General features: G+C 38.7%; 1 protein-coding gene across 1 annotated transcript in view; it reads left to right on the top strand.

The window, feature by feature from the left end:
- The window catches only part of KCNG2 (potassium voltage-gated channel modifier subfamily G member 2), a 35,350-nt gene extending 20,155 nt beyond the window's left edge, over positions 1 to 15,195 (top strand). Inside the window, exon 2 of the mRNA XM_018556304.1 lies at positions 13,990 to 15,195. Coding sequence (XP_018411806.1) covers positions 13,990 to 14,688 — 699 coding nt within the window. The 3' untranslated portion in view covers positions 14,689 to 15,195. The remainder of the gene's footprint in view (positions 1 to 13,989) is intronic.
- The last annotated feature ends 2,456 nt before the right edge of the window (positions 15,196 to 17,651 follow it).

Genomic DNA, 17,651 nt, shown 5'->3' with positions numbered 1-17,651 from the left:
TATATATAATTCTATTTTATATATTCTAAAAACACAAAAGTAATCAAATGGAAAATATATTTTTCACTTTGACTAGTGGTAGATTCTACAACTAGTGTCATTGTAGATAAAAAATGCAAATTTAATTCTATTCTTTATTCAGTTTTATGCAGTTTGTTTCATTTAAAATTACACTAAAATTATGTTTCTGGTGCAGAGCTTGGAAGAGCTGTTAATAAATAAAATACAGTCTTTTTAAAATGTTATGTACTTTTAACACAGTGCTACGAAAACAAATGAAAGAAACAAAAATGGAAAAAGTTTAAATGCAAAATGTGTTAACAAAAGCAAAAAAATAGCTAAAGGCTGGGAAGGCTTCATTAGAACTGAGGTTAATGCTAAATGTTTACAGGATTTAACAGGAACATTTGTGTGGAAAAAACAATGTTTTACACCTGTAACGGACAAGCCTTGGATCTGCATATAAACATGAAGCAAAATGAATTATATCTATATTATTACAATGCATTTATGACTGAAGCCTGCAAAAGATGTTGGATGCTTTCGTCATAGAAGAGCTGCTGTCACAGAGTAGGATACAGCTGTCAAACTGACAGCCGGTACTGGTGATTTCACTGGATAGGCACAGAGAGGGATCCTTGGCTGACAAGATATACCTTAAGCCTTTAAATTATTGGTTAACTTATCTGACTTTAGTAAAATGAAATCCAATTGGTTGCTAAGGGTTACATAGTATTATTATTGCTCAAGTACAGGTGTAGGCAACCTTAGCAGTCCAGCTGTTGTGAAACTACAAATCCTGAGGCATTGCAAGATTTTGACAGCCACAGGCATGACTCAAAGAGGCAGAGGCATGCTGGGATAGTAGTTTCACCACAGCTGGAGTGCCAAGGTTGCCTACCCCATCTCTAGTATAAGGGCTAGTTCACACCAGCACAGTGCGTTCCGGCCCCATTCTGGCCGGAACGCACTGGATTGCATTGTGGGGTGGAAGGGAGCGTGGTGATGTATTGAAGTGAATGGCACTGCATCCATGCCCCCGGCCACAATGCAATTGGCCACACTGAAACACGTGGCACATCAATGCCTGCGTTCCGGTCCATTCAGAAAAAAAGTGCTTGCAGGCTGATCGATTTGCGCCTGGAGGGCGTGGCTACGGTGCCATTGAGTTCAACGCACCGCCACGCCCCCTGCCGCCCCACAACAAAGTGAGCCGACCGCAATGCAATTCAGTGCGTTCTGGCCGGAACGCACTGTGACTGGTGTGAACTAGCCCTAAATAAATGTCCAACCAACTCCAGGACATGGAAGAGCTCTATAAAGAACTCAATTGTGAAATTCCTAGCAGCGATATTTAGATGATATGCTCTGGATACCAAGTACACTACATGTTAGTTGCAATACCGATGGCTTACCCTTTAAATCTGTGATGCAGAAATGTAGGAACATGTTTGGAAGAAAATATGATAAAGACAGTGTTTCTGGAAACTGTTTGATGACCGCACTTTTTTGGAAAAAGTTACAGGTACAGAATCATAATTTTATGTTTCTTTATACAAGAAAACCAACATTGTGAATTTCAACCTATACACCAGGGAAAAAAACCTGGCAATTATTAGAAACAGTGATGCATGAAAGCAGCAATAATAATGTATCTGAAAAATATGGAAATCATATACAATATGAACTATTGACTATAATTGCATATTAACTGTGCAAGGAAAAATAAAACTACAAGGATGCATAAGCAAATGTGTAAATCACAGGAAGACTAAGGAAATGTTGATGCAAACAGCTCACTACTGCAAATGTTAGATAGGTTCATTCATTATGTTAATAGATTCAATATGCAGTCATTTATCTTGTGACTTATCCACTGCCCAGTGCATGCAGAGGCATTATGGTAATGCATTGCTTGCAGTGTAGTATTGGAAAGTGAATGATCACACATCAGGCTCATTAGATAATTTTCATTTAGGGCTTTTTCTTAAAAAGACTCTTTCAGTACAAAAATATAAACTGCTACACGTGACGCCACATGTCTGTAGCAGCCTTAGTAACCCTACAATTACAGCCTAGGTCATTCTGATAGGAGAAACAATGGCACCTTCTCAGACCTGCCCTTCCTACATCCTGCACATTCTTGTTGGCCAAAAAGACAAACCATGATAGTGATGAGTGAAAAGGAATGTGCAAGTGGTAGTAGCAAGCTCTGACACTACCCATAAGTTTTGTCAGAACATCGGGTAATATGGCCCAAACAGAAAGGTTTTGGGGACCTCTGCAGGTGTGTGCAGGCAGTAGTATATGTACGAACAAAGTCACTTACTCGCACCCACAAGCTGACTGTAGATATATCTTATCTTTAGATGACAACCAATTTTAAGGGCAGTGTCTATCGGATCTATTCATTGTTTACAGCTATTTGCTAGGTAGTAGCAGTTGGCTATGTTCAACTGGAATTGTTTATCAGTAATGACTGAAAATTTCACTGCGTATCCCAGTGGCTTCATCAGTGCTAATCGATTAGTTAGCCGATTATTAAGTTCGATTAATCAGTTAATAGGATTTTTTTTTAAATGGCTCCAGTGATGGACTACTAGTTTGTATTGAGATTGTAGTCCATCATGGGAGAAAGCTTGGAGTGGTGGAAGTAAAAAAAAAAGTGTGGTGTGCAATATAGTGAAATGGAAAGTGTAAAATTATACAGCAATGAATGCAGAATGGCACCGGCTATAGAGGACTACAAATCCCAGCAATAATACATTATGCAGCACAATACAGAATACCACCATCTATAGAGGAATACCACAAATCCCAGCAATAGTACATTATACCTGGCGGTATTCTGCATTGCGCTGTATAATGCATTTGCTGGGATTTGTTGTATTCCTCTATAGCTGGTGGTATTCTGCCCTGCGCTGTATAATTATACAGCGCAGGGCAGAATACCACCAGCTATAGAGGAATACAACAAATCCCAGCAATACAATATACATACAGTGTATAATATATTGCTGGGATTTGTATTACTCTATAGCTGAAGGTACATATACAGCGCAATGTACCATCAGCTATAGAGAATACAACAGTTCCCACTATCCCAGCAGTACATTAAAAAAAACAAGCACCATGTGTGGGGGAGCAGGCACTCTTACTTTTAGATGCGAGATAGTGGGCCTGTCAGGTGCCATTCCCCCTCGATCGTTGGCGGGCAGCGGCGCGTTAGGGAGCTCAGAGCGGGGAGAAGAGGCGTGTCGTCTGTTGTGCGGCTTGGGTCGTGTGTGGAGCCATGAGCAGGGTAAACTAATTGATAGCTGACTAATCGATGATGGAAAACGTTGACAACGTTTTACATCATCGATTTTTATTGACTGCATCGATTAGTTGTTGCAGCTCTACATTTAACTCCGTCTATGTACAGCTGTCAAAACTGAGTTGCGGAATGCAGCATGTGAGGGCGCACAGCTCCTGCATCTCCATAGAGTTACATGAGCTGCTCACATGCTTCCTGCAGCTCGGGGCCCATCAATAACTGTCTCTTCACGCTGTACTTCTGTGTGAATGCGGTCAAAAGCTGCCCCATTAAACTTCAGAGCATTAGGATAGGCACTGGGGTGGGAGAGTAGCCATGAAGGATGTAGCAATGGAGCTCCCCAGCACCTTGTCTATCACTTTCTGGACAAATGAAATCCAAATTACACTGCGCTCATGTGAATGATCTATATAAAATGTGATACAAATCTAACAAGTTTTGTCTTTGATGCAGTTTTCTTAGAAACCACTACATTCAAATGTGGGATATAATAAAGTGATAAATATCTGCAAGAAAATAAAATCTCAGCTAAGGTATAAACCTGTGATGTACACAAGTTGCATGTGTATATAAATTAAAAACAATAAAGAATCATAATAAATGTGCTTACAAAATAAAGTGAAAGTGATAATCAAAAAATCAATATGTCCATATGTGAAGTTGTAATGTTCCACGCGTCTCAGTGCTCCACGTGTATTAACAGAAAAGGTCCGCACTCACCAGATAGCCCTTGTAACTCGCTTAGGGTATATCCAATTGTTGGTCTGCCTCTCAACAATCCCTGTGGGAGACGTTCAGCAGCACCACCTTCTCTAGCTCTATACAGATATAAAAGTCCCACGACTTATCCACTTCAGGTCTCCTCATAAAGGAGGTCCAGAAAGCGACCCAAAAATAGCTCAAAGGGAATAAATGGGGACATTCATAGTGCAGTATGTTCAATAAAAGACTTTAGTAAAAGGTTAAAAATACTCACAAGAGTCAAGAAACAAATCGCATAAAAACACTGCACCATTGTGCTCCTTCTATGTAAAGACTGGGGTTTAGTGATCTCAACGTACACCCGCTCATCTACATGTTTCGTCATAAGACTTCATCAGGACGGCGTGCATGTACATATATAGCCTTTATTCATAAAAATCTATTTAAATGAGGGACTGACACATGAATGGCCAGCTTTACTAGCAGTCTTCTAGTGATCAGTTTATGAAACCCAAAAACAAGTAAAAAATCAGTAAAAATAGTACAAGTTTGGTATGAAAACAAATAATACAGAGTGGAGTTCCAATTAGAATTTTTATACCTAGTAAATATACTGTTGCTATGCTCACAAATGTTTGATGTTTCAATTTCAGGATAATATTGTATTCTCACAGTTGTCTACAGCTAGTCATAATTAGATGCCCTTGTTTTTATGCCCCAGAGATTTTCTTTGTGTTTTCAGAGACACTGTAGTAGCACAATATTATCTAATCCCCGAAGTGCTTGTTGTGAATATTGCATTGCATACTGTAATAAGCATACAGCAAGGTCAGAATTTTGACAGTTATTGATTATTAAAGGCTAATTGGTCTACATTAATGCATAGGAGATTGTAGATATTGTGATTTCTTGGTAGTGGTAGCTACATAACACTACTTCTTTATGTGTGCATTCTTATAAAATAGGAAAGACACTGTAGATAACAATATACATTTAGACCATAGCTTAAAATAGTATATCTTCCGTACTGTAGCACTGTGTAGAACCTATATGGACAGATTAAGTTAAGCTTGAGCCATTTATTGGGTTATCAAATCAGTGGCATCTATCCTCATTCAATCTTGCTCTAGAAAAACATGATTAGAAAAGATAACATAGGGGAATATAATATTATGTATTTTACAGGCATTACTCTTTTAGCTCTTTTAAGGGTTTTAAAGATTTCAGTGTTTTTTTTTAAATAAAAATGAAAAGCTCTTTTCAGTATGGGATCGTTTGACCTATCCCCACAAATGTATGACTATAGAGGTTCGTGCATGGAAAACTTGAAGATCAAACATAATTGCAGACCTTTATTTTATTCTGCAATTCAGTCTTCATTAAACTGGTAATTGATTAGTGAAACTAGCTAAATAAAAATCAGCGTGGCACAGTATTTAAGTTGTACAACTATAAAAAAGTCACCGGAGAGCCCACAAGTAAATATGTTTTGTTACAACAATGCTGAAGTAAAGGAGGGCGGTAAAGTGCTCTTATCTTTTGAAGGGAGCCTGTCAAGATAGAGCTTTTATTGCCAAAAGGTATCATAGTGCTGAAGGTACTGAACAGGATGCAGCACAACATGCAACTTGGTGGCCTGAATTTCGGAGCGCTGTCATTTGTGAATTTTCTATCACTTCTCAATGGCCTCTTTACTCCCACCTTCCTGATGGCCAGTCACTATGATGAAATAACCAAATATATACAATGTGCATTAAAAATATGTAAAAACAACATAAAAGCAGGCCTCCTCATGAACGTCTGGAGAAGGATGCCACACTATCACCATCCAGTCAATGAATGTACATAATATTAATGAATAATGATTGTCCTCAACTTGAGTTCAAATAAGTAGTTGGATACGGTGTCTGGACGATTGGGAAGAAGATAGGCATCTCTTATTCTCTGCGTATTTCACCTCCAAGAGGCTTCTTCAGGAGACAGACGTACAGAGGTATATGGAGAAGCCACTCCAAACTGAACTCCATGTGTGGGAGGCAGACAGCACCCCCTGACTAAGTGGGGGACCACATGAGAGGAAAAACACATCCAATGGTAGCCAAAGGTATCACAAATGAAATCTTGCCTGGTGGTCCAGTGACTTTCACCTCCACAGTGGATGGCAAGGAAAGCCAAATGTCAGAGGAATCTGCAGCTCTCCTGTGTCTGCACTCTGCTAAAAGGAGAAGCTGAACACAAGGAGAGATTACAGCACCTGAAAATATGCTGGGATTACTAATAAACAAAGGACTACCTGTCAATGGAGTGCAGATTTCTCTGACATCACTAAACTGAATACCTGGCATCTTTGTAACTGCTCCTGGCTCTCCTCTGTGTGGCTCCCAGTTCATCTTCAAGATGCTATATGACATGAATAATAAGGCAGTGTGGGGAGCCTGATACAAACATCAAACATGTTGTAGAAGCAGGGAGAGTGGGAAATGAGGAGCGAGGAGCAGCAGGGGCTGTGACAGACACAAAATGCATTCCGACAACGTCAAATTCTGTGAAACTTACAGTGCTTCTAAATTGAAAAGTACAAAACAGTACTTTTGTGAAAGAAAAAATGCAAAATAATAGAAAAAAGGGCAATCCTTTAAGTAATATTAAGAATTTTCTTTTTTTCAAGACTAAAAAATAAATTTAGGTCTGGTGACAGGGTCACTTTTGAGTACTAACAGGTTTACTTTAAAGCTGCTTTCTAAGCACAGCAAATGAAGTTAATTAATTAAAGTACCATTAGCCTAATTAAAAAATACAATTACATTGTATTACATACTGTACATTAATCTGTTAGAACTTTGTACCTGGCAATATCAGTGTCTGTCAGTAAAAAGATGAAAAACACAGTACTGGAAAAAAGTAAGTAAGAAGGAAAAACAAGGAATGCTGTGCAAGGGGGAGAGGGTGCTTGGGGTTTATTTTAAGTGCAAGCTCCAATCCTGTCATCCACATCCTTGAGTTAGTTCTTAGCGAGTTATTAAACTAAAAAATTAAGTAGAATAAATGGAGGATCGACACTGGAAGATCATCAAGAAGTAGGTTTATTTGGAAGGCCAGGAACAAGCAGCAAGTCTTGCATGTTCAGTGAATATGGGCTTGTAGGCCCTATTTATAAGGATTTGAACAATAGAACCATATGTGTTACCTTAAATCATCTCCAAAAATCAAGATAAAAAATGTCACCCTGTACTTGTATTAGATTGTGCCAAAAACATTAGATGGGTCTTCTTGTCTTGATAGGACTCCTTCATATTAAGGGTAAAGGACAGCTGTCTTGGCATTGAACCTATTAAGCCAGGGTCAAAAAATGTGTTTATGACTTTCTGTCATTGAACCCTTGTTGCTTTAATCTACTAGAACTTTCAGTACCTTAGTAGTAATAATAATAATAATAGTGTTTATGCTGATTAATATGAATATTTAATATATTTATTTATTACAGGTATTTATATAGCGCCGCCAATTTACGCAGCGCTTTACATAGTTGCACATTCACATCAGTCCCTACCCTCAAGGAGCTTACAATATAAAGTATGGGTTAATATCAAAATCCCACCAAAAAAAAGGGTATGCTGGTCCGGCATTCCTACTTTAAAGGAGAACTATGGGGTAAGTTTTTTCCCCATAGTTCTCCTAAGGGTCACGGGAGGACACAAACTAGCGTCCTCCCGTGACCCAAAGCTCAGTATACCGCGAGCTACAGCTCGTGGTATACTGAGACCACCGCAGCCGGGACGGATCCCGACATTACTGTCGAGATCCACCCAGCTGCGTGATTGACAGCTGGCTCTGCCTATCTAGAGGCAGAGCCAGCTGCACCCGCCCCTCCCCCGTCCGTTCCGCCAGTCAGCGCTGGAGGATCGGGGAGGGGGTGAATCCCTCCAGGGAGCCGTGAGTCACGGCTCTCTGCAGGGACATGATGGAGAAGTGAGCGAGCGGCGGTATGTGTTTGCTCACTTCCCGATCCATTGAGCCGACGTGTGACAGTTTCATTGTCACACGTCAGCTAGAACTATGAGGTTGAGTGAAAATCACTCACCTCATAGTTCTCCTTTAATGGCTGCATACTTTTTCTGGAGTAGTATCCTTTGGGATAATGAATCAAGTAGGAATATGACAGGCCTAGGGTTTGCTCCTTTAAAACAAATCAGATGATAGCTCTTCTATTTCCTATATCTAAAATGGTTAGCACAGCACAACAGATAAATCACTCTATGCACACTTTCATTGCAAAATGTCATGTCTGCCCAACCTTTTCATAAGCCAGCAGTGTACAGTATACATAGGAATATAAATAGCAATGAATGCACTTGAACCTGCATTCATCTATGCTGACCTTTAGGATATAGTCGGATGATGCCTTGGACATGCCTGGCGAGCTGGGTTAACACACAAGGCATGATATAGTTTGTAAGGGGTGCAAGTTATTGATTTGTTAACAGTTCCTTTATTGTTGTCTTGACAGATTCTCTAAGTGTTTGGGGGCTTGAAGGCTCAGTTTTCTTTGTAATCAATCAAACCCCGGTTCCTGTGCTGTTAAGCACTGGGTCATGTTGTAAGGCTAGAAGAGCCACAGGTTAGCCATATTTATTCCTGATCATTGTGTAGCCTTGGAAAAGATGACATTTAGAAGTAGAAATTAATGTTCAAGGACTGAACATTACAGAAGACTGAGAAATGTGTGTGTCTTGTGACACTGATATGGTTAGGAAAATGGTTGAACACTCATTTTTGCCTCAGATCAGTTTGACAATCCATCACTAGCAGCTCCTTGAAAAAATGTAAAATGTCATTGGAAAATCAGTCAGTAATGCAGCCACCTGAGGCCATATTGATAAATGACACTTCAAATATCAAAAAAGGCTAAAACATCCAAAAACACTGACTATACATCTCAATATGACTCTTCTTTCTGAAGAGCATACTGCTTTACTAAAGCCCAAACCTTTTTTTTTTTTTTTTCTAAAGTTACTTCAATTAAGCTTTTTTTCCTCAGCCTTTTTTCACGTTTGTATTGTTTAATTGTAATCTCCACAGGAAGGTTAACAGCTATACAATTACAGGAACCGTCATACCCTACTGTGGAGAGCAATTGTAATTTCATGGCTTCAGTACAGTGATAGCAGTAATCTGAGGCTGCAATACTTTACCAGTACCTCTGTACCAACAGTATGATTTGTAGTCTACAGCAAGCGTGAAACTGAACAGACACTGTTGTAATTGGATTTTGTTTACTTATGTGTTTATGGGCTTGTAGCATACAGGTTATGCTGTGTCGAAAAATAAATTGTCAGTACAATTTTTGCTCCCAAGATAATACAGTTAAAAAGGGTTTTCCGCCTATAGCTTAAATCTGCCACCCTCTGTCTTTGTAGAAATTGATTTTCATTGCTGCTATCTCCCCGGGTGGTTGAATGCTAATCCATTCTCTCTTTGGCTTTCAGATAGAACTGACACATGTATATGTTGCTTGCTACAAGGAAGGCCAATGGCACCTTGCGGGCGGGAGACAATATTTACAGTGCTAATTGATTCCTGGGGAAGAGCTTAGTGATATTTTTTGTGACTAAAGTTATTTTCCAAATGTACACTGTATTGCTGTTCTGTGTTGTGCAAAACTAGTTTGAACCAATATTCATGGTTGTTTTACCATGTTATGCAAGAGAACCATGTGGTCAGTGATGTAGAGAGAGAGAGCGAGAGAGAATGGTTTAAGATTTAAATATGACTTTATTTAGCTATTCTACTCTAGTTGCTAAACTGGGAATTGAAAAGAAGCAGTCATTATAGGGCTTTTTATACCATGTATAGCATAGTTACCTTTGCCATGGGGATAAGAGTCCACATTCCTTGTGTGCAGGTAACATTGGGTGGTTGGGACCATTACTTTTTTCCCCTTCTTTGTCCATTTTTACTATCTTTTAAATCCCGTATATCTTCTTGTCTATATGCATGTGCAAGTACCGTGGAGCTGTACTTCCATGCCCGCTTTGATGTAAGTACTGCAATTCTCATGTAAGCACTGCAGGTCTCAGAAACCTTACCGTTACAGTTGCAAATCAACCTTGCTCTCCTCCTCACCATTCAATAAAACAGGTTTTGTGAATGGCCAGGAGAAGAGGGATGTGGAGATTTGACCATAGCCCTGAGGTCTATGAAACCTGCAGTGCATACATGCGAATTGGCACAGAAGTATAGCGGAAGTGGAAGGTAGCGTTCATTATGGGAAGTTCATTGTGCCCAAAGTTGTGCATTAAGTGAATAAAAATGGTTTTTATGTAGGCTTTTTGGGGTTTTTTTGTCTTTTTTTTACTGCCGGGGACTAGTTAGAGGTAGGTGGCAGGAATTAGGGAGAATCTGGAGATCAGCTTTAATCATTCACCAACAGCACATTTACCACACAGCAAATACAGCAGATGTTTCTAGCAAATGTATGTATGAATTTGCAAAGATTTATTTTTTTCAAATGTGTCCCTTTTTCTCACTTTCCTTGTTAGTATTTCAAAGGTCTCTTTAGTGCTCCAAAATACATGTTCACAAGTTAGAATGTAGAATATTCCCTTTCCAGAAGCAATTTTTTCCCCCATAAAAATATAAAATAAAAATGGAGTTACTGGATTTCAGGTAACTGTCTTTGACTTTTGTTTCATCCACCATTTAAAATAGCCGACTACAGAAAAAGGAAAAAAAATAGGTTGTTGGCCTTTTTGCACTCACTAGAAAACTGCAGTCAAAGTTCGTTGCAGAAAATGAAGTGCATGTTTTTAAGTGCTCACATTTCTTTCCAAGAGAAAAGAGATGGTCTCTGATTCATACAGCTAACTGAACTGACATTTAGCCAACTGTTGCTCATGAAAAAGGAATCCAAGGGTAACTCAACTCATTTAGAAATTGATATAACATTTATATTGCTACACAAGGTTTATTTTGTAATTTAGTTATAAAATGTCGATTACCAGTTCAATCTGCAACAAACCATACATTTTTAAAACGTGGAAATAAAACACAATTGTTGTATACAGACATTCTGTGAAACGAACAGAAGTGTAATGTTCTGCTTGTGTGATTGGTGTACTGCTCTTCCCAACAATTTATCTGTTATTACATCACTGCGCCTGACCAAGGGCCTGTAACAGGAAGACTGTCCTACTCAGCATTTAGGAAGTGACTGCAGAAAAAGGAAGTGGGGGAAGTAATTTGTGAGCTTCCATACAATTGGAAGCAGGCAGGGATAACAATACATTTTAATCAACCACTTGCAATGCACACAACTGATATGTGGATTTTTTTTTTAGGAAAAGTTATAGTTATAATATAGTTAAATTATTATTTACTGTGATTTAAAGCAAGAGCAGATAAGAAAACTAAGCTTAGTATGCACGATTTTCATAAGATCTTAAAAAACCTGTTCCCCGTATACCATATTACACAAATAACCACAAAGAACATACTGAATCATGCAGAACCTTAGCACTTTCTGCCTTAGGCTATATCTATATAATTCATAATAATGATTTAGAGGACCCAACTAGAAGTGTAAGTGGTAAAATAGTCATGTTTATGCAGTTTCACTCTAATGCAGCTTGCAAAGAAACAGCACCTCCAACAAACCACAGAAAAAAATTACAGGAACATGTATGATGTGAATGTGCTTTTCATGTAGTGTCCAGTGCAATTGCAGTTGTCTTAAATTTAGGGGCAATTATCTATCTACATGATTGATCACTATGGACATCTACAGAAGTGACTAAAATATCTAAAGCTAATCATTAGCACCCATATATGCTGCAAACACCAACTCTAAACCCCAACCCCCCCCCCCCCACACACACGTGCACGCATATATATATATATTTTATACCTGCAATATTTCAGAAGTTTAAGCTAAGTCACATCGCAGGGTCCATTTCCCTTTTGACTTTTCTTTCCCCCTGGGTGGTCCTCAGTGATGCAGAGACTGTTGCAGATGTGGTGATTTCAGCATTTTCTCTGTATCATTGTACTGCGAGTGCAGTGTATTCTGGTTGCTTCCCCCAGGGGGGTCCATGACACTCCGCAATCCAGGAAGTGGGTTGAATGACACCGGGCATCATTCAAACTGGAAGAAGAAAGGAAAGAGAGTGAAGGTGAGTAATGTAGTTAGTGCTTCAGTTTATTTTTAGAAACTGATTTTAGAAACAAGGAAATGTTAACAACACCTTAACTTTGGCATGTTCGTTCAACTTCTTTTTTTTTTTTTTTTTTTAACTTTTTAAATGTGCATATTTCATTAAAATATCTGATTCCCCTGTCATGTTCAGGCACTTTCTGTCATGGGGTGACAAATGTCTTTCAGTTGTGTTCCTGCCTGTGACTGTCACATGTATCCCTTGTGGAATCTGCAAGCAGTACTGACGCACACTGAAGAGACACGGTCCACTTTTGTCACTATTAATAAACCTCTCAAGAACAATATTGCACAACCAATGCTGGAGCAAGTCCATGTAAAGAGGTAGTGGCCGAAAAAGACTGGAGGAGATCAGCAACACTGAGATGCACAAAAAAGTTTAAACATTTTTTATACAAAACAAAAAAAATTATATTGCTTTATTATTCACAGTGCTTTAGTAAACTAAATGTCATCCAGTTAGGGTTCAGATCTTCTTTAACTCACTTAACGTTAAAACCCTAAGTGGTGCTGCAATTGTAATGGGACACCAGTAGAAAGTTTGCTATTGCCCTGGGATGCCCAAAAATATTTAATAAACCAGGTTCTGCACTTAAGGGCTTATAATCTGAGAACCCCAAAAATCAATTCCAGGGTCAATAAAAGTAGGCTGCATTCGTCCGGGTTACCGTATATGTTTGCTACGCATTCAAATATCGAAATGTTCTTTTATATGAAGTCATTTCATAGTTACATAAATATTTGTGGAATGCGTGTTATTCAGTGGTATTTGGTTTTGGCTAAATTCATGCACATTTAAAACGATTAACAGGGATCATCAGAGCACTTGGCTTTAAATAGGAGCCCTGGCTGGGAAATCAAAGGCATTGCACACATCAAGACACTTCAACTCCTCAATACAGTAGCAGGATGACAAATTATTCAATTGGTTTCACTATATATTCATCAGCTATCTGCAGTCTACAACAGCAGTGCTGATGTAGTGTACTAGCTATGCTTCAAATTATATCTGACATCTGTCAATGATTTCCTGTGACCTTCCGTGTCTCGCTGATTTTCATCAGCTTTACAAGTTTCACGTGTTTTTGAAAGCAGAGTAGGGAGATTAGACTTAAATCTGACATCTGCAACAATTTCAGCTCTTCGCCCAGACAGTTACCTGATGTATAAAGAGGAAAGTTGGCATTTTTAGAACATTTTTATTTGGGTTAACATTGGAAAGAGGCTAATTCTGAATTAGCAAAGTGCATGTTTAAATTACATTAATATAAAAGCAAGATGAAGCTTGGTAACAAATGCTACTTTCAATTATATTTTTCCCCCCAAAATGACCACTGCATAGGTAATATAGCATGGAAAGGGTGAATGGCTTAATAAACATTGATACAACAGTGTCATGTGATCTGGTGCCTTATTAGGTAATCTGTAATATTGGCACAACTATGTAGACTCACCCCTCTATCATTGTGTTTTAAAGCTTTTTTCTGACTGCTATAAAAATACACACTTGGGACTTGTAAGACATATTGGGCCATGTATATAAACCTGTCTGATAAATTGGATTTTCTCTGTTACCCATAACAGACTATAATTTCATTATTTATGCTGCACAACAAATATGAACTGAAGAAGGTGATTGTTCACTATGGGAAACACAGATCATTCAAACATTTTCATACATTGGAACCATGTAGCATCAAACTTGATCTATCATATGATGGTAATATATGCTAACTATTATTCTCATTTTCCCTTCTTGCAGGGTGAATGTTCTCAGAAGTGCTACAATATTTTTGTTCTAGAGACAGTTTGCGTGGCTTGGTTTTCCTTGGAGTTCATCCTACGCTTTATCCAGGCTGAGAGTAAGTGTGTATTCCTAAGAACACCGCTTAACATCATCGACGTGATGGCCATCTTGCCTTATTATATCACTCTGATAGTGGATTCACTATCAGGAGAAAAGACTGGAGGAACAGGAAATAACTACTTGGAAAAGGTGGGACTAGTACTTCGCGTACTGCGAGCTTTGCGCATCTTTTATGTCATGAGGCTAGCAAGGCACTCTCTTGGACTGCAGACCCTTGGACTCACAGTCAGAAGGTGCACCAGAGAATTTGGGCTACTTCTTCTGTTTTTGTGTGTTGCTATGGCACTGTTTTCTCCTCTTGTATATCTTGCAGAGAATGAGCTAGGTGCCAAACAGGAATTCACCAGTATCCCTGGAAGTTACTGGTGGGCAGTAATCTCCATGACAACTGTAGGCTATGGTGACATGGTTCCGCGAAGCATCCCAGGACAGGTGGTGGCCCTAAGCAGCATACTGAGTGGTATTTTGCTTATGGCATTTCCTGTGACATCCATATTTCACACATTCTCTCGCTCTTACACCGAACTGAAAGAGCAGCAGCAAAGAGCAAGCAGACAGATGCACATACTAGAAGAAAGAGAGTGCACTGAGTAAGATCTCCACAAAGTTGAGCATCTAATGGGTCTTCGGTGATTGCAAGCAGTATCATACACTGTAGAGAACTATTCTTTTATAAGGGTACTAAAATATCAAACATGGAACAATTTTAAACAGTTTCATTGAACATTTGTTCCATTCACTTTTGGTTGGATTTTAAGTTAATTGTAGATTATGACTTGTTTTCTATTAATCTAATTAAATTGCTATATTTGGTTACGTACTGGATTAATATAAAATATAAACTTAAATGACTTTTTAATTTCATTTCCAGTTTTCTTCAGACAACTGAGAATATCTACAGCATTATTTAGACATTGAACTTGCTTTACTGTAGTCTTGTTCTTTTAAGAAATAACAAATTCTTCACTGAATTCTGTCTTATTTTAAGTCTACATTTTGAAGTAAGCTTTAAAGGAAATCAGATTTATTTAAATTAGTATATTTATATGTTCATATTCTAGTGTAAATTAGTTTATATTTTCACAGACTGCAAAAATGCTTTTCCTGTAGTAAAGGAAATTCAGCTTTAAACTAAGTTAATTTATCAAGTATTTGCCCTTGTTTTTGTTTTAATTATCTTTTTTCAAGAGGAAGATACATATGAGTTTATTCAATAAATGTGGCGCTAAGTGCAAAGTACAGTAGCTATAACAGCCAATCAGAATCAATCCTTTACTGGTCTGATTTCCGTAAAGTGGATTCTGATTGGGTGCTATAGGTTACTGCACTTTATGCTTTCTCTTTTTGCATTGTTTGTTGAATAAGGCAATAAGTGTAAAATGTAGATAAAGTATACAACAATCAACACTAAATTAACTTTTGTTCCCAAAGCTTAACTGAGTACCATGTCACACATGTGATTCTGTCGCTCACAAAGAGCAATGCCTTGTTCATCCGGCTATCAAGGGAGTGACAAGAACCAAGTGAGTGTTTCTCTCTGCTCTTTCTAGTGATTCTGTCATGGGTGACAAGTTGCCAATGACATAACTGCAAGTCTGTCAAGGTCCTTAGAGAACATGATTTTTATCAAGGTTTACTATTATATGCTAACTAAAATTTTCTTTGGCTGTGACTCTGCTGAACACCATGATGTATCTTTCAAGGCCTATTCACACTATTGTGTTGTGGTAATGCACGGTACCATAGGGAATGCTACCTCAATGCAGATCAACGCATTACATATGTTGGTGTGATGTGGTGCCATTCATCCATGGATTTTACCCAAATGCACAAAGACACCGTACCTGCATTGTAGCACACCGCAATGAAGGGGAACATATGGTACTGTATTACCATGAGCTGTGTTAGAAAAAAGGTGTTGATTTTAGGCATGTTAGAGTGTGTTTGGAGCCTATTCATTTTAAATACGGTGCCTTAATGCAATGCATATAACACAACATAACATACATTAAGCTGCATGCATTAATGTGCAAAAAGTACATGTGCCCTCAATGTTAGGACAAATAGCCTTATTCAATATAGAGGGCAAGGAACAAAGTCCTAATTCTTAAGTATGGTAACCCACAGCCATCAGATTTCACAATGCTGAAATTAGACCAGTACAAGATGATTTCTGACTGGTTTCCATAGGACATTTTGGAGCGTTGCCTTTTGAGGCCCAAAGCTGATCACAAGGATTGTAACAAATTATAGGTACCTAGCTATATATTGGAAAAGGGGACCCTCATTAGTCACAATCCATCAGGGCATTGCAAGATTGTCCCTAACTATAAATTGTGCCTGCAATAAATGCAGAAAGTTGCAGTCAGCTTTTAGGTCAGCAGCAATACTCCCTGTCATCCAATGTGCAAATAAGAAACTGCCCATATAGTGGTGCCATTAAATATATTGTGATGTATGGTATAATTATATTACTAATGATATTGCAAAAAAAGGATGAGTTAAACAGAAATAATTATGTATTATGGTTAATATCAAGCTACATTTTCTCAATAACCATCATGATATAGAGTGAAGAACAGAGCAACATGTTCTCTATTGGATGAGTATAATAATAAAGTGAGCTTAAAGTTTGTCGAAACACAAAATCCAACATTTAATATATGACAGCCCTAAGATGTGGTGACTTTTTGAGCCTTTTTCCTTTATTTTCACTTGGTGATCCTGCCAGTAACACACTTCCTGTTCCAGGGTGGCAACACTTAAATAATTGTACAATATCTATGAAGGAGACGTGTTATTAATGTAGGCTGCTCTGCAGATTTGGACTAAACACCTTCACCTCTCCTCATCTTTATTACATAGAGGAGACTTGTTTTGTAGTTTACAGAAGATAGCTGGAAAAGCTGATAGCATTGCTTGAAATTTTCAGTTCAGACCTTTCAAGGATCAACAAGCATCCTGCTGTCACATGTCCTTAGAAATCGACCACCGCACTGGCAAATGTCCAAATAGTTTCCCAATCCAGAAGCAGGTAGCAACCACAAACAACACACACACACAATCCAAGGTGCCATCACTCACAAGTTACAGGCTTTGAGGATTCTTGTTTCTCACAACCTTTGTCAGTACACTTTAACCTCTAGCAGACTGACACACAGGCTTCTGCAGACCACACGTTGATCTCACTAGCAGGTACCGGTTAGCTAGCAATATTAGTTAGCAGACAATATTACTTTCAGAGTTAGTGTAAACACATGCTCACAATCTCTTACCGTTAGTCACCGCTTGAGTGCAATTATACTGAAATCTAGCTGGCTGGACACACAGGCAGATGCAAAATATCATACACAAGCTTGTACACTGAATGGTTATGTATCAGCTAGGTGAATCCTCCACTAGGGTTGCCACCTGTCCAGGATTCACCCGGACAGTCAGGGTTTTGAATGCTGTGTCCGGGTTTCATGGCAGCAGAAACCCGGACACAAGATGTGAGGCAGACAGGGGAAGCCAAAATTAAGATAGGGGCTACTGGCACCCCCCCCCCCCCCCCCCCC

The sequence above is a fragment of the Nanorana parkeri genome, unplaced genomic scaffold, assembly GCF_000935625.1.
Source record: "Nanorana parkeri isolate BGI_ZX_2015 unplaced genomic scaffold, ASM93562v1 scaffold233, whole genome shotgun sequence".
Classification (NCBI taxonomy): Eukaryota; Metazoa; Chordata; class Amphibia; order Anura; family Dicroglossidae; genus Nanorana; species Nanorana parkeri.
This window is presented reverse-complemented; position numbering and strand designations above follow the sequence as displayed.